At 40.5% G+C, this 19,706-nt stretch overlaps 3 protein-coding genes across 5 annotated transcripts; all 3 read right to left on the reverse strand.

Annotated features, from left to right (window-relative positions):
- Window positions 1–140: 140 nt before the first annotated feature.
- LOC117952113 (actin cytoskeleton-regulatory complex protein PAN1-like) lies at window positions 141–6,407 on the reverse strand. The gene is made up of 6 exons (XM_034884227.1): window positions 6,127–6,407; window positions 3,363–3,754; window positions 3,104–3,329; window positions 1,988–2,051; window positions 1,529–1,573; window positions 141–492 (listed from the first exon to the last, which is right to left on the reverse strand). Exons 1-6 carry the CDS (start codon window positions 6,275–6,277, stop codon window positions 423–425), a joined length of 948 nt encoding a protein of 315 aa, XP_034740118.1. The 5' UTR covers window positions 6,278–6,407; the 3' UTR covers window positions 141–422.
- A 1,279-nt stretch (window positions 6,408–7,686) lies between these two features.
- On the reverse strand, window positions 7,687–12,160 carry LOC117934542 (cell wall protein IFF6-like). Its single transcript, XM_034856261.1, has 5 exons — window positions 12,083–12,160; window positions 10,842–11,012; window positions 9,819–10,712; window positions 9,674–9,734; window positions 7,687–8,057 (listed from the first exon to the last, which is right to left on the reverse strand). Exons 2-5 carry the CDS (start codon window positions 10,999–11,001, stop codon window positions 7,988–7,990), a joined length of 1,185 nt encoding a protein of 394 aa, XP_034712152.1. The 5' UTR covers window positions 11,002–11,012; window positions 12,083–12,160; the 3' UTR covers window positions 7,687–7,987.
- A 1,587-nt stretch (window positions 12,161–13,747) lies between these two features.
- On the reverse strand, window positions 13,748–19,253 carry LOC117962166. 3 transcript variants are annotated; one of them, XR_004660587.1, is made up of 6 exons: window positions 19,085–19,253; window positions 17,674–17,837; window positions 16,806–17,411; window positions 15,392–15,452; window positions 13,882–14,189; window positions 13,748–13,814 (listed from the first exon to the last, which is right to left on the reverse strand). XR_004660587.1 is itself a non-coding variant. In XM_034901307.1 (6 exons), the coding sequence occupies exons 1-6, from the start codon at window positions 19,150–19,152 to the stop codon at window positions 14,123–14,125; spliced, it is 927 nt and encodes a 308-aa protein (XP_034757198.1). In that variant the 5' UTR covers window positions 19,153–19,253; the 3' UTR covers window positions 13,748–14,122. The 3 variants fall into 3 exon arrangements, 2 of the variants coding, with proteins under 2 accessions (XP_034757198.1, XP_034757187.1); XM_034901307.1 differs by having other exon boundaries at window positions 13,748–14,189; window positions 16,806–17,033; window positions 17,073–17,411; XM_034901296.1 differs by having other exon boundaries at window positions 13,748–14,189.
- Window positions 19,254–19,706: the final 453 nt, after the last annotated feature.

The following is a 19,706-nucleotide window of genomic DNA, read 5'->3' on the forward strand; positions in this document are numbered from 1 at the left end:
CCCTACACCTAGTCCTGGGTCTCCCCCAAGGCCTCTTTCCAGCCAGATGTCCCTACACCTAGTCCTGGGTCTTCCCCGAGGCCTCCTCCCAGCTGGACGTCCCCCCCCCTCCCATTCCTGGTAATTTTCATACCCATCCTCTACATATGTGAGTCTTCTTTACATATATAGCAAGTAATAGTAAAACTAGTAATTTGTTTCATTTTAAAAGTATAGTTAATAGTCCATTTTAAAGGATTTTAATCATTATCAATGGGCCTATTTTGGAGGAAATTCCTCCATCTGTCCACACTGTGTCACTTTTTTCCCACAATGCTTTTTATTTTTTAGATCATAGACACAAAAACACAAGTGCAACATGCTTGACTTTATATATCATACATCCCACTCATACAGGTTCATCCTTCCAGTGAGTAAAGACACTACAGACACTCAGCGAAGTAGTCGGAGGCCGTCTTCCTGCTGCACTCCGGCTGGAAGATGAGCCTGATCCTGCAACGAAACACAAGACATCAACACCTCATTCACATGTGTTTTAATTGACTATTGACTTCATGATACATAGTAATCTGTTTATATCTGCACTACTTACCTTGACTGGAATTTAATTTTGCACAGCCGACTTTTTATTTACAATACCAATTCTATTATTAATTGTATTTGTAATACCTTAAATCCATTGTTATACTGCTCATTTTAGCCTAACTTATTATATATATGTATCTGTAAAGATTCTGTTCATAGTAATAGCCATCTCTATATATATTCATAGTACATATTCACCTGTAAACTCTGTTATAGTAACAACCATCTGTGTACTATGTTCATTGTACATATCTGTAAAAATTCTACATATGGTAATATCCACCTGTATATTATATTCAGCACATATCCAGCTGTTCCCAATACTAGTTATCTATATATTATATATTCATAGGACAAATCTTTCTGCAAAATTCTGTTTATAATAGTATTCATTTCTATATTTATTCAGTACATATCCATGTCCTGCACTTATGAAACCATTGTGTGTGTATATATATATATATATATATATATATATATATATATATATATATATATGTCTGTGTATATATATGCACTTGCTTCTATTGCACATCTGGTTAGACCTAAACTGCATTTCGTTGCCTTGTACCTGTGTACTGACAATAAAGTTGACTCTAATCTAATCTAATCTAGTCTAATTGTCCTAATTTCTGCTTTTCCAACTCAAACATTAGGTATAATTTCCTATAAATGAGGTTTATTGACCATAAATTCCGAAAATAACTGTAAAGTTATTAAGTTAGTGTTACGTAGTGTTGAAAACGTCAAAAAAGGGACAAACGTTGAAAAAGAAGCATTAAAAGTGTTGAAAAAAGGGACAAAAACGTTAGAAAAAGTCAAAATTGTTGATTTGTTTTAACACGGGAAGACAACACAAGGGTTAATTGCTTGCATTTAAAAGGCAAAATTACCAAAGGTTGTAATGTTACATGCAACACATATACATAAAAACATAACTTACATTCTTATTAACTCGTCGCGGTTGGCCACCCCAAAACCATTTTCACTGGAAACATTGACAATAGAAATACATTCATATTAATAAAGCAAGGCACTGCAAAACAGTATAAACAAAATACAGCAAAGTCAAAATTAAGTGACATACAATAGACTAAATGTTTTGAAATATACAGTATGTTGCTGTGCAAAGGGTTTCTTTTGGGTTGTAACATTAGCATTTTAAGTTCATTTTTCTCAGGACTTAGCATGAGCTGCAGACAAATGACTGACTTTTATTTCTCTAAACTCTGAAAAACAACCGATGTATCCTGTTATGAAAAGTGCAACATTTTTTTTTTTTAAACAAATCCCACATTAAAATCAACTAAGAAGAAAAGTAGTGAAATATTAAGTTTGTTATTATTAATTTGTTTTTATGAATTTGATGCATGCCGTGAAGTCCTTTTAAAAGTGTACTTACAGAAGTTGGCTGATGACCTTCAACACACAGCTGATGTTGTCCTGTATGTCTCCGTCAACAAGGTCTGAGAAGAAAACAAGATCACTGGTTTAACCCTCATGTTGTCCTCATGTTGTCCTCATGTTGTCCTCATGTTGTCCTATATCAATGTTCTTTTTAATTCCCCAAAATAACATGATTGATTCCACCCAACTCTCTTTGCCAAGTACAAATCTCTACTTTCCTTAATTTTGGGGCGTCTTATTCAATTTTGAATTTATTCAGTGTTTTTGAAATAATATTGAGTAAAAGTTGAAATATTCCAGTCTGTGATTATCATCAACATCCATTCCTTTCATTTTAGTCTCAATAATTCCTACTTTCTTCTTTTCTAACTCAAACATTAGGTATAATTTCCTGTAGATGAGGTTTATGGACCATAAATTCCAAAAACAACTGGAAAACTAAAGTTAATAAGTTAGTGTTACGTAGTGTTGAACATTGGAAAAAGCGTCACAAGTGTTAAACAGGACAAAAACGTAAGTAAAAAGTAAAGCGTAAACAAAACTGTTGATTTTCAAGTCACCTCGCAGGGCTCTGTACCTGGCTCCCAGTCATCCTCTATCGGCTAAACTTTACTGTAAAGTCAGCTAAACTTTACTGTAAAGTCAGCTAAACTTAACTGTAAAGTCAGCTAAACTTAACTGTAAAGTCAGCTAAAGTTAGCTGTAACGGCAGTCACCTCGCAGGGCTCTGTACCTGGCTCCCAGTCATCCTCTATCGGCTAAACTTAACTGTAAAGTCAGCTAAACTTTACTGTAAAGACAGCTAAACTTGACTGTAAAGACAGCTAAACTTAACTGTAAAGACAGCTAAACTTAACTGTAAAGTCAGCTTAACTTAACTGTAAAGTCAGCTAAACTTAACTGTAAAGTCAGCTAAAGTTAGCTGTAACTGCAGTCACCTCGCAGGGTTATGTACCCGGCTCCCAGTCATCTTCTCTCGGCTAAACTTAACTGTAAAGTCAGCTAAACTTAACCATCGTGTGACCAGCCGGCGGTCCCCCAATGTTGTCCGATATCAAACATGTTCATGAGATTGTGTTGAGATAAAAAGACCAACAGAAAGTGACCTCACCTTTGCAGTCCACCTCACAGATGTTGGGTGACGGAGTCGTGCCGTCGCTGCAGATCAGGTGATTGCTGAGCTGGAAAAGACCGTAGAGAGTCCAGACCGACTCGTCCTCTGTCTCGTTGCTTACCACGTGTGGAGGGCGGGCGAGCCGTCGCTCCCGGCTGGAGTGTGGTGTGTTCGGTTGGGGCTTGGTGGTCGGTCGAGGCTTGGTGGCCGTTGGAGGTTTGATGGATGTTGATGGATGCACGTGGCCAGGGGGTTTTGGAAGGTCCTCAACATTTTCCAGTTCAGGAGGCGGTTGACGGCGGGCGCCCCGTCGCACCCGGCCTTTTGTAATGGGATTGCTCACCACGTGTGGAAGGTTTGTGGCTGGTGGAGGCTTGGTGGCTGGTGGAGGACTGTTGGCTTGTGGAGGTTTGGTGCCTAGTGGCTGTCCGGTGGTGGGTCGAGGCTTGGTGGCTGGTGGTGGTCTGGTGGCAGGTGGAGGCTTGGTGGCCGGTGGGGGTTTGGTGGCTCGTGATGGACGGTCAGCGGGTGTTGGAAGGTCCCCAGACGGTACTTGCCTCTTGCCCCGACTGTGATGTTCGCCCCTGGGGGTCAACTCAGTCACCGCGCTGGTGTTAAAGCCCGATGCCAGCTCCGCGTGGCACACAACTGAAAGCAGGGCAGAGAAGAGAGTGAGACAAAAACTTTCACAAAACACCTTCACAGACTTTTCAATTTTCTCTAAAAATTCATGACCCCCAGAGGATGGTTCCTAAAGACTTCCTGACCCCAAATCAGTCCAAAACGTCTACTCGTACACAAGAAATATTAAAATTAGAGCCGTCAAAATGAACGTGATAATAACAATTCCTTGTTACGACACTAAATACTTCGTTCTGCACTCTCCGATTTGGGCCTCCGTAGTTTGGGCAATGAGGAAGCAATGCAGCAGTAATGTTGGCGATTGTTAGCAGAAACAAAAAGAAAAGGTCTTCTGAACAGGAAGTTAAGTTTCAAGGCCCTTTCAGATTGTTTTTTCAACAAGACTAAAGTTATTTGCATGTGACGTTGATGTGAACTGAGATAGCACCGGTGTACATCACGTCTTAAACATCACTTGAGCATTAAAAACCTAAAAAATATCTGCTACATGTTCCACTTTTTTCCCCAGTCTCTAATTGTGCCTGTCTCCTAATAGTACATATTACACATGGAAAAGTTGCGATACATTTGCGATTAATCACAAGTTTACTATGGACAATCATGCCATTCATCACGATTAAATATTTTAAATGATTAACATCCAAAATCCAACAGGCAGATAACCCCTCACAAAGTTTTACTGATGCATCATCCCCAGAGGATTAGTAACAAGCAAAAATTAACAAACATCTCTTTTTAGTGTCGGCCTGTCCAACGTAACGAGCACTCATGAATCCCAGACTGATATTTCCTTCTACTGGGACCAGGTTCTGAAATTAACACCCGACCACACGACAAATGCGGGTCATAGACATAACTGCCTTATCTTCCACACTGGCGGGTAGAATAAAACAGAATGCCTTTATTGTCATTATACACAAGTACTTGGAATGAAATGAATTGTTTAAGTACTAATATTAAATAAATACATATTGCACAGTAATGGAATGGAAAGGGTAATATATTAAATATTGCACTGTATGAAATGAAATTGCACAGGTAGCCAATGAAAATTAAATGATCCGTTTTTACCACCGAGCCCTCCTGAATCCCCGACCGATATTTCCTTCTACTGGGACCAGGTTCTGAAATTAACACCCGACCAGTGGCCAATTGCGGGTGAGTTTTGCCATTGGCGGACATAACTGTCTATCTTCCACACTGGCGGGTAGCCAATGAAAAAATTATTCATTTTTGCCACGGGTCTTTGACATTTCAACAGAGTTCACCATTTTCTTGGATTTGAGATAATGTTTACTGGGGTGAAGAGGCCGGCCGAAGCAAGCAAGCAACCAATAGATGAGTGTGGGCGACTATCAGAAAACAAAAATGTTAGCTGACAGGGATAGCTATTATATGTTAATAACTCACACATCCAATGACTCCTTTTTGTAGATTCATTTGCAGGAGAAACAGAGAATGTGTATATCCAAGACATACGAATGGCGTACGCAAAGGTGTCCAAAATCATATGAAAAACGGCGTTAAACAGCAAAATTACAACTTCCCCCGTCACCCCTCGCTCGCTCATTCACAAACATGATCCAGGTAAACAGATGATATTCCTCTTGCTTCATCACCAACACCAGGTGTCCCAAGTACTGTAGGTGACCAAAACAGCTCTTACAGGCTCTTACAATGAGGATGATTTTAAGAGAAAGTAAGGATGATTGATTCAAAGAAAAGTAAAAAAACGTTTTAATACCAAGCACACAGTTTGGGACAACAGGAAGTAGCACTTCAATGTGTATTTTTAACGAGTTCAAGAACGATGCTCGTGCCATTCCCTGTATTTCACCTTTATCGGGCAAATAATAATTTGCTGGTTAAAAGCCACTTGTGGCTATTGATTTTTAAAATCCACCCGCCAGAGTGACTGGTGGCCATAACGGTTAAAATCAGGCCCTGACTAGGACACTTTGAGACTATTTTTGGGACTCAGGGACAGTTTTTGGTTTAGGTTGTGTTGAAGCTACTTAAACTCTTTTAAAAAACGTTGTTCCGTTATTTAAAAGGAACGAAAGTGTTTAAAAAGGGATTAAAAGACCCACTAGACAGGTAGGAGGCAGTGGGAGGTACAGTATAATACTATAGTTCTCCTCCATCTCCTCCAATGTCCCCTTTTATTAATTTATTTAAACAAGTGCTTGACTAAAAGGGGTAAAAAACAACAACAACAACATATAAATTAATCTAAACATTTCATGTGATAAAAACTATCAAACATGTATAGGGTAGGGGGGGGGGGGGTCTGTGTATTTACATATGCCTAGGCAAGCAGCTCAATCTATAATAAAAATTAGTTTTTGGGTTATGTGAAAGTCCCAACTGGTACTTACTCTTAGCCACTAAGTCCATAGTCAGTCCGTGCTGCTTTTCATCCTCCGCCAGAACCTGAAACGCCTTCATTAGGTCACATTTGGACACAAGCTGTCCTCCTGCGAGACCACAGCCCAACGCTGAGAAGAGAAGAACCAACAGCAGCCTCATCTTGACTGCAACTCTATGAAAAACATACGTGACTTGATGTGTGTGTATATATATAGTCTGCACATCCTCCAATGGCAAATCACGGAGAACCCGAGACTTTTGTTCTCCTCGGATAAAGGTTCCTCCCTTGGAGCGTAGAAACACGACTTAGGACGTGCACAATGCTGTGGAAAATCTCCGTTAGCTTTGGGCTTCTGAGCTCTAAAGAGGTCAGGGGAGGGAGGGAGGGAGAGACGGGAAAACAACAATAATACCAAACATCTTTTGTCATTTACAGGTTACGCCTTCGTCCTGTTGAATAGACCAGACCCTGAGACCAAAACCCAGAGAGTTAATCTTCTCACGCCATCCTACGGTCATGTGATTTCAGAGGATCGGGTGTCATCCCTGGCAGTGGGACCGCATTGAAACCACATGATATGCGTACATTTAGTCCCCTGAGCACACACTGTATATCATGTTGAGCCCCAACAAAGGAAACAACAATACCAAGAGCAGCAAAACGGGAACATGTAAGGTGAGCAGGAGAACACAGCTTCACTGTTTAAATAAGTTCTCCATAAAGGTTACTAATAATAAAATCCAGTTTTAAAATCCACACCCATCTAAAGTAGCTGCTTGCAAAGGACAATTACAGAGGACATGTATTGCATAGAAAGTTAAAAACAAAGTGATGTATGTCCAGGGCGACTCCAGCTGATATTCAACACAGACGGACGCCATTGTACAATTCGGTTGAAAAAGTGTTTGATTTCAGCTGTTATAGGGATGATTTTCTTTTAATGAAATTTAGGGCAAAGCTCTTGGTGAATTATAAGAAGTTATAAACAATGTATGTATGATGGAGCTAGGCTAGAAAAATTATGCATTTCTCTAACCCCCATTTTCCCCCTCTTTTCCTCTGAATGTAAAGAACCACAGGTCAAGTCTGGCATTTGACATATGGAAAGGGGTATCCTGCTACCCACCAGGAGGGGGCCCACTGTCTACCAATCAATCAGATACGATGTTTGTTGTATCAGGTTGATGTCAGAAAAAGCAATAATAATGTTGAAAAAAAAGACGTGTGTTAGTGTTCGTGTGTCAACCTGTTCTGCCTTAATAAAAAACCTTATTTATCAATACATGTGTAGAATATCTGTCTCAGGTTTTTAGCTCTTTGAGGTATCTAGACTGTGGAAACATTGGCGCTCCCGTTTGTACAGGTGAAGGTTGTTGACGTTTTTATTAATTTATATGATTTTTTTCCTGTATATTTATTGCCATATGTTTGTAAATATGCAATTTGTAGTGTACTTTGGACCTTCCATTTATGTCCTGGATAAAGTCATTATTGTTATTATAATGCAAAAAACATGTTCTCAAACACAAACTTAAAGTTGCAAAATATGTTTATTAGAAAGTTAGCAGATAGCAGAAGATGCAAAAAAAATTGGAATAATCACTGTAAAGTAGATCAAGGTGGAAAAAATAATGTCATCAAAACTATTCAAATTACTGAGATATGTCGAGAGATTATTGGAGAGAATCCGCCCCCAAAGGAGCTGAAACAAAACTATTAGAGAAATCTCACAGGTTAATTAAAATGACAAACTGTGACATGCTCCATAGTGTTTTGAGATGAAACCGTGAGGGTCAAAGGTCACGTTGCAGGTAGAAGATTGATAGTTGGCGTGAGCTTCAGCAACAGGTGGAAAACGTGTCGGCTGCTCAATAACACTCGGCAAAGAAGGTCTTGGTGAGACAATGGCACTTGCGAGAGACGGACTTCAAAAACAATCTATTGTGATGAAGAAAAAGTAAAACATTTAGTTAAATCAGCAGATATTAATTAGTCAGTAAGCAGCACATGGTTCCATAACTGTGATATTTCTTTAATCTTCATTGTTTGAAGTTTGAAAGAGGGAACGTGAGAGGACGAGAAAGAGTGCGAGCGAGAGAGGGAACATGAGGATTAGCGAGAGAGGGCAAGCGAGAGGGGATGAGAGGGCGAACAAGAGAAGGAATCGAGAGGGGAGGAGAGGGGACGAGAGAGGAAAGGGAACGAGAGGGGAGGAGAGGGCAAGCAAGAGGAAAGGGAACAAGAGGGCGAGCAAGAGGAAAGGGAACGAGAGGGCGAGCAAAAGGAAAGGGAACGAGAGGGCTAGCGAGATGAAAGGGAACGAGAGGGCAAGCAAGATGAAAGGGAACGAGAGGGCTAGCTAGATGAAAGGGAACGAGAGGGCGAGCAAGAGGAAAGGGAACGAGAGGGCGAGCAAGAGGAAAGGGAACGAGAGGGCGAGCAAGATGAAAGGGAACGAGAGGGCGAGCAAGATGAAAGGGAACGAGAGGGCGAGCAAGAGGAAAGGGAACGAGAGGGCGAGCAAGATGAAAGGGAACAAGAGGGCGAGCAAGATGAAAGGGAACAAGAGGGCGAGCAAGAAGAAAGGGAGCAAGAGGAAAGACAAGAGAAGGGCAGGAGGGAAATTAGAGCGGGGCCTGAGACAGGGAACGAGAGGGCGCACGAGAGAGCGCACGAGAGAGCGCACGAGAGGGCGAGTGTGCACGAAAAAGGGAACCATAATCAGAGGGCACGTGGGGTTGGACAGACTCGGACGGGACAGGTTTAGGGACAGATGGGGCAGGTTTTGACAGGACTGCCCCTGGGTGACGGTGACAGTAATAAAAGTTGAGCTTCCAAGGTAAAGGTTTAATAATCAAAAGACAAAGCACAATCCAACAAAAGGTGTCCAGCAAAACAGGCAGGCAACAAATAGAGGGCTGGGAAACAGGTGGAAAACATAAGGTAATCACTGGGGCGGGAAAACACAGGAAGTGGAAATAAATACCAGACAAGACAGAGACCAGACTTCAAAATAAAACAGGAAACAGAACGTTTACAAGACAAGACCAAAAATACCTTACAAAAAATGCAAGACACAACAGAACCAGGCTGAGAAATAAACACAGGAAAACAGACTACCACAATAAAATAGGACAAAAACACCAAAACATAACGAAGTTAAATGCTTGAACTTTGTATTTAGTTTCACAGTGACTCTGATTTCATGTATTTTTATGCACCATCTTAAATCCTTAATGTTAAGATAATGTTTCTTTTTAAATTGAATACGCCAGGCTGAAACCATCGGGTGCCACTCCGCTTTGTTTAAGTTTTTAAACGCTTTCAACACTATGAATTGTGGGTAAGTCTGGTAGCTGTAATAATTTTATATATAGAATAATTTTATATATAGATACATATGTGTGTGTGTGTGTGTTTATGTGTTTGTGTGTGTGTGTGAATGTATATATATTTGTAAATGCTGTAAATACACCTCCCATTGCTCATAAAAAAACTTATTACACTTTCCATCTATAGCAGTATCATTTGAACTTTGCTCTACAGAAACGTACCTCCACTGATCAGTCTTCACAAAGCAATCGATGTCGTCCATGATGTCGTCATCGGTGAAGGCTTCAGGAGGTAAAGGAACAAGTTTTTTAAAATGCCAAATATCTCATTTAAATAATCGTCATGTCTGTATGTTCAAAGACTCACCGTCGCAGGTTGTGTTGCACTTGTTTTTGGAGGAGCGGAAACCAGAATCACAGAAGGTCTCGTCAGACAGCTGGAAGAGCCCGTAAAGGCCGAGAGACGACTGCTCGCTCTCCTCGCTGGATTGGCCCTCGATGGATCGGTTCTGCCGTTTCCCACTTTCCTCATCCTCTGCTTCATCCTTCTCATCACTGTCTTCATCCTCATTGGATTTGCTGCTCTTTGCCTTGCTGCTCTCCTCGCTGCTCTTTGCCATGCTGCTCTCCTCGCTGCTCTTTGCCTGGCTGCTCTCCTTGCTGCTCTTTGCCATGCTGCTCTCCTCGCTGCTCTCCTTGCTGCTCTTTGCCTTGCTGCTCTCCTCGCTGCTCTCCTCGCTGCTCTTTGCCATGCTGCTCTCCTCGCTGCTCTCCTTGCTGCTCTTTGCCATGCTGCTCTTTGCCTTGCTGCTCTCCTCGCTGCTCTCCTCGCTGCTCTTTGCCTTGCTGCTCTCCTCGCTGCTCTCCTCGCTGCTCTTTGCCTCGCTGCTCTCCTTGCTGCTCTTTGCCTCGCTGCTCTCCTTGCTGCTCTTTGCCTTGCTGCTCTCCTCGCTGCTCTCCTCGCCGCTCCCCATAGCGACAGTCTCTTCAGACATCTTGTAGATCCCGAAAAGGCCGAGAGTCAAACTTTCGCTCTTCTTTCTGATTCGCTCCTCAGTGGCGTCCATCTCTGCCGAGTCAGACTCCTCGCTGGTCACTTCACGCCTACTTCTGTTGATTAGGGTTGAATTTGTGGCATCTGATGGGATTGGATTGGTCGTATCTGTTTGGGTAGTCGTTGGCGTGGTTGTAGTTGGGCGTTTGCCGAACACCTTGACCAGGCCGGTGTTGAGACGGGACCGGCTGTCGGCCTCACAGATAACTGCAACAAACAAGCCATGCACGCAGATGGAGGGAAGCAAAGATGAAAAACAAGAGAAGGTCAAAAAAGTGATAACAAGTGGAATACTCTCTTTGTGGTAGTTGTGGTAGACTCTTTGATTATCCTCACCTATTGCCAGGTATTCATCCTTGAACTTTTGAAGCTTTGGGGGCAGCGTGATCGCCTGTCCGAGCTTTTCTTTCAGCTCACATTTGGAGACGATCCGGCCCTCGGACAGGCTGGGAACCAGAACGGCTACCGCCAACACCACCAGCAACCCAAACTTCATGTCAACGGTTTCTGTGGGAAAACGTCACCAGGGTTAGAGGAGGATGGGGCTTAGGCGAGTCACCCTGTGTACAGTGTGAGGAAAGGCAGCTTTATTTGTATAGCACATATCAGCAACAGGGAAATTCAAAGTGCTTTACACAGTGTACCTCAATCAAGTGTTTTTTGCAGGGGCAAAGCCAGACGTAAATATCCACAGCTCAGCCCAAACCTAGTGAGGGTCCGGGGCAATGCTCCATAAACAGCAGACATATACACAATTTTTCAAAGCTGTTTGATAACAGAATGTCTACAAATCTGTGCATTGTTTGCGAAAACCCAATAGTGGCCAAGAAATAAGATCAGCCAGAGCCTATATCCTGTTTTGTATATAATTGTTCTCCAACTCTCTTCATTATTCGAATACCAGAACACAACTAATGAAGCTATGGGCAAAATCCTTCAGGAAGACTTCTAATAACTGTTAGATGTAACTGGTATCTTTCCCTAAAACTATTCGTCTGTTTAGAGGCGTTCACCTTTCAGTAATCCAACCAGAATTGACCACGAAATTCATGATCCAATCATTGCGTTACATCCCTAAGTCTCTCCTGATTTGAAATGTTGAAAGTTTCCACTTACTGCAACAAATAGCTGTCTAAATAATGTTAGATGCTTCAAAATGTTTTCAATAACTATTAACAAGGTTATTAAAACTATCAATTGCAACTTTGTAATAGCTGTCCAAATAATGCATAGTTTTTCAACAGTTTAGAAATTAATTATAATAGGTGAAATCTTATGTTTTCAACACTGAGCCGTTAAAATAACATGAAAACATTACCAATGATAAGTTTAGCCCATGTTACGACATGACATACGAGATAATATTGCTGTTTGTTGTTGCAGAGCGGATACATGTGCAGATTGTTTAATATTACTTGTGCATGTTCATTTTCAGGTTCTGTTGGGGCAGTTTGCCACCAAAAAGCAATCACCAGTAAATAAAATCCTCTTCAAATAAAGGTTTTCATACAATATAACAAAAACAGCACGGACAATTTGGCAATACACACAATTATGTCAAAAAAGAAGTTTCTTACGGTTCGAACGTTGTTCCAAGTAGAGGATGAACTTTCTTTTGTTGATGGAAGTCTGAAGCTCTGTGTCTTCAGACAGAAAAATCTGACTCTATATGTATCATGATTTCAAGCGGTGGACCGCCCTGTTTTATAAGTTATAATGGCTCTTTTTCTCAAAAGCGCCAAAAAAAGTCAAAGTCATGGTAGCTCAGCAGTGTCTGTGTCCATTGTGAAAATATGGGAGCACAATTTTTTTTTTTAATCCACAGTGCAATCAGAGACCGCTCACCTGAACCGTGACATTTAGATGCTTTTGTTGTCTTCGTATTGATTTACAGCCACAATGACGCATCGCGATCACAATCACACAGAGAGTTTAGATCACAGGGTTTCATGTCTCGTCTTCTAGTGTCATATCCATAAAGCCTGACATCGGCTATAGCTGTCTGTCACAGAATACATATTAAAATGGTTTGATTTGTTTATAAATCGCTGACTATCTTTGAATATCTTTTATTTTATTTATAGTCTCAATTCATAACAATTGTTATCTTGAGACACTTTACAGATTTACAGAGTAGGTCTAGACCACGCTCCATAATTTACAAGGACCCAAAAGTTCTAGTAGTTTCCTCCTCTGGTTCACTCTTCTTCTTGACCTTATCGTTAATGTCCTTGATTATATTTTTCATTGCCCTTAATGGTAGTCGTTGTGTGATAGAAGTAGACTACTGTATGACAGTTAAACCCCAACTGAAGAAGCACAGACAGCCCCAATGTCGTTGACGATTTGTTTTTAATGAAGTGCAATTTCAACAAGGTGTCCCAGTTTTCAGCTGTAGCTTAAACTGGTCCGGATGCAACAGAGAGAGTCTGAAACCAGCATTTAATAGTGTAATTTCTTAATAGTAGCAATGCGGTTGCAAAAGCCACATTTGTAAGTACATTGCGTGGATTGCATAGAAACTGATGTTAAGAGGAGCAGGGAAAACCTCCCTAAGAATAGGGTTGCTTTTGGTAAGATTCCCATATGAGTCTAAACTATTATCCTTTTTTAAAGGATAGGGTATTCTAGAGATCCTGCGACGAAATAAACAAGCTCTTGTCCCTCAGCTGACTCGCACAAGAGATACAGGCTGGTATCAAACGTGATGTATATATATATATATATATATATATATATATATATATATATATATATATATATATATATTGGCGGGGACTCAATGTTTGGCTGTTCCTTAACCCTCATGTTGTCCAAAATAACATGATTGATTCCACCCAACGCTCTTTGCCAAGTACAAGTCTCTACTTTCATTAATTTTGGGGCGTCTTATTCAATTTTATAGCATTGTAAAACAAATTGAAGTGTTTTTGAAATAGTATTGAGTAAAAGTTGACATATTCCAGTCTGTGATTATCATCAACATCCATTCCTTTAATTTCAGTCTAAATAATTCCTAATTTCTGCTTTTCTAACTCAAACGTTAGGTATAATTTCCTATAAATGAGGTTTATTGACCATAAATTCAAAAAATAACTGTAAAGTTAATAAGTTAGTGTTACGTAGTGTTGAAAAATGGGTCAAAGGTGTTGAAAAAAGGGTACAAGAATTATTAGTCTGATCAGAGAAGATTTAAGATTTAGTTTTTTTAATTAGAAACGTGTTCTCAACACAAACCATACATTTCAAAATATGTTTATTGGAAAGTTACAGATAGCATAAAATGCAAAAATAACTTTTTTAGCTTTCACATCTTGAAATTATCGCTTTAAAGTAGATTAAAGTGGTAAAACAATGTCAACAAAACTATTGAAATTACTGAGATACATTTGTCAGTTCAACTTTAAGTTCTAGTGATTTTTGGGGGAGACTCCGCCCACAAAGGAACCGAAACAAAACTTTATTCTAGAAATCTCACAGGTTAATTAAAATGGAAAACCGTGACATGCTCCACAGTGTTTGAGATGAAACCGTGAGGGTCAAAGGTCACATTGAAGGTAGAAGAGTGATAGTTGGCGTGAGCTTCAGCAACAGGTGGAAAACGTGTCGGCTGCCTATTAACACCCGGCAAAGAAGGTCTTGGTGAAATAACGGCACTCGCGAGAGGCAGACTTCAAAAACAACCTATTGTGAAGAAGAAAAAGTGAAAAAATTAGTTAAATCAGCAGATATTAATTAGTCAGTAAGCAGCACATGGTTCCACAGCTGTAATGTTTCTTTAATCTTCATTGGTTGAAGGTAAATGCTTGAACTTATATTTAGTTTCACAGTGACTTTCCTGACTGGATAAAGAATTTCTATACAATAAAATCTCTATTGTGACTACACTTGATCTGTAAATAAACACTGTTTTATCAAAAGTGCAACTGAAATTAAATTAATTTCTAGATTCTAAATTCTAGATCAAATCCCACATCAGCATAACTCAATAGAAAAGAAATGTCATTGAATAAATAAACTAAGAAGACGTATGTCTGATGTGACGTCTGGAGTCAAACAAGTGAAATCTAAAGTAAATTACACCCTTCGCCATAAAAAGTAAAACATATAATGTTCTGGTTCAGGGTTTTGTTTTGGGTTATTCGCCCCCTTTAAGTGCTGTTTTATGTGTGGTTTTATGCTCCCCGGTCTTGGATTGTCCCCCTGAGTGTCTGTATGTTCTGTTTCCTGTTTTATTTTGAAGTCAGGTTTCTGTCTCGTCCTGTTTTTAGCCTTACTTCCTGTGTCTTCCCGCTCATTTGGTTCCCTGACGTTCTCCACCTGCTTCCCTGCCCTCTTGTCACCTGTCCCTCGTTACCTCATCACCCCGTGTATTTAACGTCTGTGCTGCCCTCGTGCCTCGTCTGATCCTTTTGTCTTGCAAGTGTGCTCGGTCCTCGTGATCCTGCCTGTGGTCCTGCGATCCTCCATCAGTTTTCAACTTGTAAGGTTTGACCCGTCTGTGCACCGCCTCCCCCTGTGCCTGGTTTGGATTCTTTGCTCGGACTTTGCCGTTTGCTCCCTTTGTTTTCGGACTGTGTTTAGATAAAACCCCCTTGCACCTGGTCCTGCCTGCCTCCTTGTCTCTGCGTTTGGGTCCCCACTCCACTCCATGGTCACATGTTATCTCTCAACCGCTTCACAATGCATCGTTACATCCCAAATACTGACCAAAATATTCTATTTTAAATCTTTTTATTTAACACCTCAACAATTCAACATCTTCCAGTCTCACTGCAGAGTTGAATCAATGCACTAATAAGCAAAATTAAAAGAAATGATTGATGAATAAACCAGCTGTACTTGCGTTAACAGTACCACTCTAACTTGGCTGTAGAGAAACTCACCCCCACTGGTCAGTCTTCACGAAGCATCTGATGTCGTCCGAAATGTCGTCATCGATGAAGGCTTCACGGGAGACAAAGAATGGGTTTTTAATATGCACAGTATCCCAATTAAAGTAACTATATGTAACTTCAAAATGTTTCTAAAAATTGTGAAATTTCTCATCTGATGATCATAAAGGACCTTTACCAACAGCTAAGACTACAGCGGGATTTAAGGTCTTGCGTAGCCCACGTACAGTAAGTTCTATGAAGTCTGTACTTGTGCGTTGGTGTGTGCGTCGACCTCTTTAAGAAAAAAGCATCGCCGGCATGTGTTGTTGTGTGTGGTAATGTGATGATTATTAGCTTTGGAATGATTACCAAATCTAGAGTTACATGGGGCTTACCCACTTCTAATACCATATCTATTACTGCACTTTAAATGCCTTTTATTTAACCCTCATGTTGTCCTCATGTTGTCCCCATGTTGTCCTCATGTTGTCCTCATGTTGTCTTCATGATGTCCTCATGTTGTCCTCATGTTGTCCCCATGTTGTCCTCATGTTGTCCTCATGTTGTCCTCATGTTGTCCTATATCAATGTTCTTTTTAAATCCCCAAAATAACATGATTGATTCCAGCCAACGCTCTTTGCCAAGTACAAATCTCTACTTTCATTAATTTTGGGGCGTCTTATTAAATTTTATAGCATTGTAAAACAAATTGAAGTGTTTTTGAAATAGTATTGAGTAAAAGTTGACATATTCCAGTCTGTGATTATCATCAACATCCATTCCTTTAATTTTAGTCTAAATAATTCCTAATTTCTGCTTTTCTAACTCAAACACTAGGTATAGTTTCCTATAAATGAGGTTTATTGAACATAAATTCAAAAAATACCTGTAAAACTTCCAAAATGTTGTGTTGTTGTTGTTAGTGTTAAAAATGTTAAAAGTGATAAACATTGAAAAAAGCATCAAAAATGTTGAAAAATTTACAAAAACATAAAAGGTTTATGAAAAAAGATTGATAAAAAGTGTCAACAAAAGTGTTGATTTTCAATTTTTGAACACAAGGGTTAACGCTGTTTTACATTCATTTAATATATTTTGCTCAGTATCTGTTGTTTGTGTGTTTACTTGTTTGTATTTTTGGCTTTTTACTGTAGTAAACCGCTGCTGCTGTAATAAGGGAATTTCCCCACTGTGGGATGAATAAAGTATCATCTAATCTAATTCATCTCGACTCGGATCAACGCATGTGTATGACGTCCTGGTTCGTTAACTGTTGATTCTAGCGGCCGCTTTGGACAACAGCGGTGGTGTTTTTACTACACCTGCTGTCGTAAAGGTCTCTTCTTTACGGGGTGGAATACAGCGGAACATAAAGTTACATATAGCCACTTTAAATTATCATCACGTCTGTATGTGACTCACCATTGCAGGTTGTGTTGCACTTGTTTTTGGAGGAGCGATAACCGGAATTACAGAAGGTCTCGTCAGACAGCTGGAAGATCCCGTAAAGGCCGAGAGACTGCTGCTTGGTCTTTTCGCTGGATTTGTCCTCTTTGGATTGGTCCTCTTTGGATCGGTCCTTTTTGGATCGGTTCTCTTTGGATCTCTTCTTGCGTTTCCCACCTTCCTCAGCCTGGTCTTTGTCCTTCTCATTGCTGTCTTCACCCTCGTCTTCGTCCCTCTCATCGCTGTCTTTGGCCTTGTCTCCATCCTCGTCGACCATGCCGTTGACACGCTGCTCTGTCTCGCTGCTCAGCCCGCGCCTACTTCTGTTAAGGTTTGAAATTGTGGCATCTGTTGGGATTGGTTGGGTGGTATTCGGTTGGATGGCGGTCGGTTGGTTGGTAGCTGGTTGGGCGGTAGTTGTTTGGTTGGATGGCTGGGTGGTAGTCGTTTGGTTGGTTGTTGGTTGGGTGGTAGTCTTTCGAGTGGTAGTTGCTGCCGTGGCTGTGGTTGTAGTTGGGCGTTTGCCGAGCACCTTGACCAGGCTGGTGTTGAGACGGGACAGCCTGTTCACCTCACAGATTACTGCAACAAACAAGCCATGCACGCAGAAGGAGGGAAGCAAAGAAGAAAAAGAACATAAATAACTGGTTGCAGCCCTACTTTTTATCACCCTTGCATGGTATTTTCTACTAACTGAAGTATTTGGGTGCCCGTGGACATTTTGTTTCTCCCCTAAATCTTATCTGTCTTCCTGCTCTGTATTTTCTCAGAGAAAGATTCATACTGGTGATTCTGGAGGCGATGATGTGACTTATTTAACTCTCAGGAGATTTATTATCCTCACCTATTGCCAGGTATTCATCCTTGAACTTTTGAAGCTTTGGGGGCAGCGTGATCGCCTGTCCGAGCTTTTCTTTCAGCTCACATCTGGAGACGGTCCGGCCCTCGGTCAGGCTGGGCACCACGACAGCCACCGCCAACACCACCAGCAACCCAAACTTCATGTTTCTGTGGGGGAAACATCAGCAGGGTTAGAGGAGGATGATGTCAGGTAAGTCACCCTGTGGACAGTGCACCTCAACCAATGCAAAGTGTTCATATTTGCAGCGCCAGACGTTGGAAACATCCGGAGTTCAAAACCTCGGGGAGTTTCAGAGCACGCTCCATATAGGGCAAGCTTTACATAAGTAGGGAAATCGTGATATTTGCCATGCAAAACAATCTTCCTGTCTTTGTATACAGGTTGCTTTCACCATTCGTAGAGCTAAACTTAAGAGGAAGGATTAGAGGAGGGGAAGCATAAAAGAGAAGCAGATGGCCAGCATAGGGTCAACTTTCAGTGAATTAAGTTTTTAAGGAGAGCTCTGACAGCAAAATGACATCACAAATGCTTTTCACAAAGTCTAAATTTGCTTTAATCTGCATAACTACTGTACAATTACACCTCACATAGCAGGAACCACCTAAAGCTTTGGTGCGTACATTTTTGATAGTAATAAACGTCTTTTACATTCAAGCCATTGCCAAATGAGTTGATAAAAGCTAATTAAGACTGAAAAAACTGAAAAATGTCTCTCTATTTATCAGTATGACCTTGTTCAGAAGATTGTGACAACTTTTGTGCGCAGAAAATCAAGTGAAGATAATCACATCTTCTGAAGAGTCCATGTTTTTTTAATGCAACTCATAAATAGAGGCACAGTCCTCGAAATATGGGCCAACCTGCTGCACTCTCCTCCCTTTTCATGTCTCAGCTGTCACAACAATTAAGGAACAAATGCCAAAAAATAATAATAATTAAGTTTAATTTTTTTTCTATCTTGTTTCAAGATATTGATTCTCTTTCCTAGGAAATCTGTGAAACACGGAAGTGAACCGAGGAAAGCAAGAATACAAACATTTAAGAGAAAAAGTCTGCATTTAAAGAAGTATATTAACAGAAATGTAGTTTTGTGTTCATAAAAATACATTTGCAGAAGCACTCTTAAACAATTCATACTTAGAAAACATTTTAAAAATTGTTTGTGTCCTTTACTGACATTAATGCACAAACGGTTATAAAGTAAAAGTAAAGTATAGTGCTGATTTTTATGTTTTTAAGAATAAATTAAGTCATTTGACAATTTTTCTGTGTTTTGTTCAATGGAACAAGTGTTGAAATCAAATGTCAAATAAACCTTTTCATACATTATGAAAAAAAAAGCACTGACAACATGGCAATACATACAATTATAACCCAAAAAGATGTTCCTTACGGTTCGAACGTTGTTTCAAGTAGAGTATGAACTTTCTTTGTTGATGGAAGTCTGCAGCTCTCTGTCATCAGACCAAAAAATCTGAGTTTATATATCCTGACTTCAAGAGGTGGACCGACCTGTTGTATGAGTCATCGTGACTCAACACTATTTTTTGTGGTCATTATTTAAACACAAAGTACATGTACACACAGTGACATCTGACACTGTTCACTCAACACCGAGTCCACACAACATTCCTGAATGGGAGAAAAACATACTCTGGTTCATTAGGATTTCTTTGAACCAATCACAGTCGCTTTGGTGGCACTAACGTACATGTGTATGTTCAAAAGTAGTTTTAGACGTGCAACAGAAAACTCAGATTGGACAGATAGTCTAGCTAGCTGTTTGGATTTACCCTGCAAAGACCTGAGGACCAGGTGACCATAGTCCTCAGATCGGACAGATAGTCTAGCTAGCGGTCTGGATTTACCCTGGAGAGACCTGAGGACCAGGTAACCATAGTCCTCAGATTGGACAGATAGTCTAGATAGCTGTCTGGATTTACCCTGCAAAGACCTGAGGACCAGGTGACCATAGTCCTCAGATCGGACAGATAGTCTAGCTAGCTGTCTGGATT

The sequence above is a fragment of the Etheostoma cragini genome, chromosome 2 (assembly GCF_013103735.1).
Source record: "Etheostoma cragini isolate CJK2018 chromosome 2, CSU_Ecrag_1.0, whole genome shotgun sequence".
NCBI lineage: Eukaryota > Metazoa > Chordata > Actinopteri > Perciformes > Percidae > Etheostoma > Etheostoma cragini.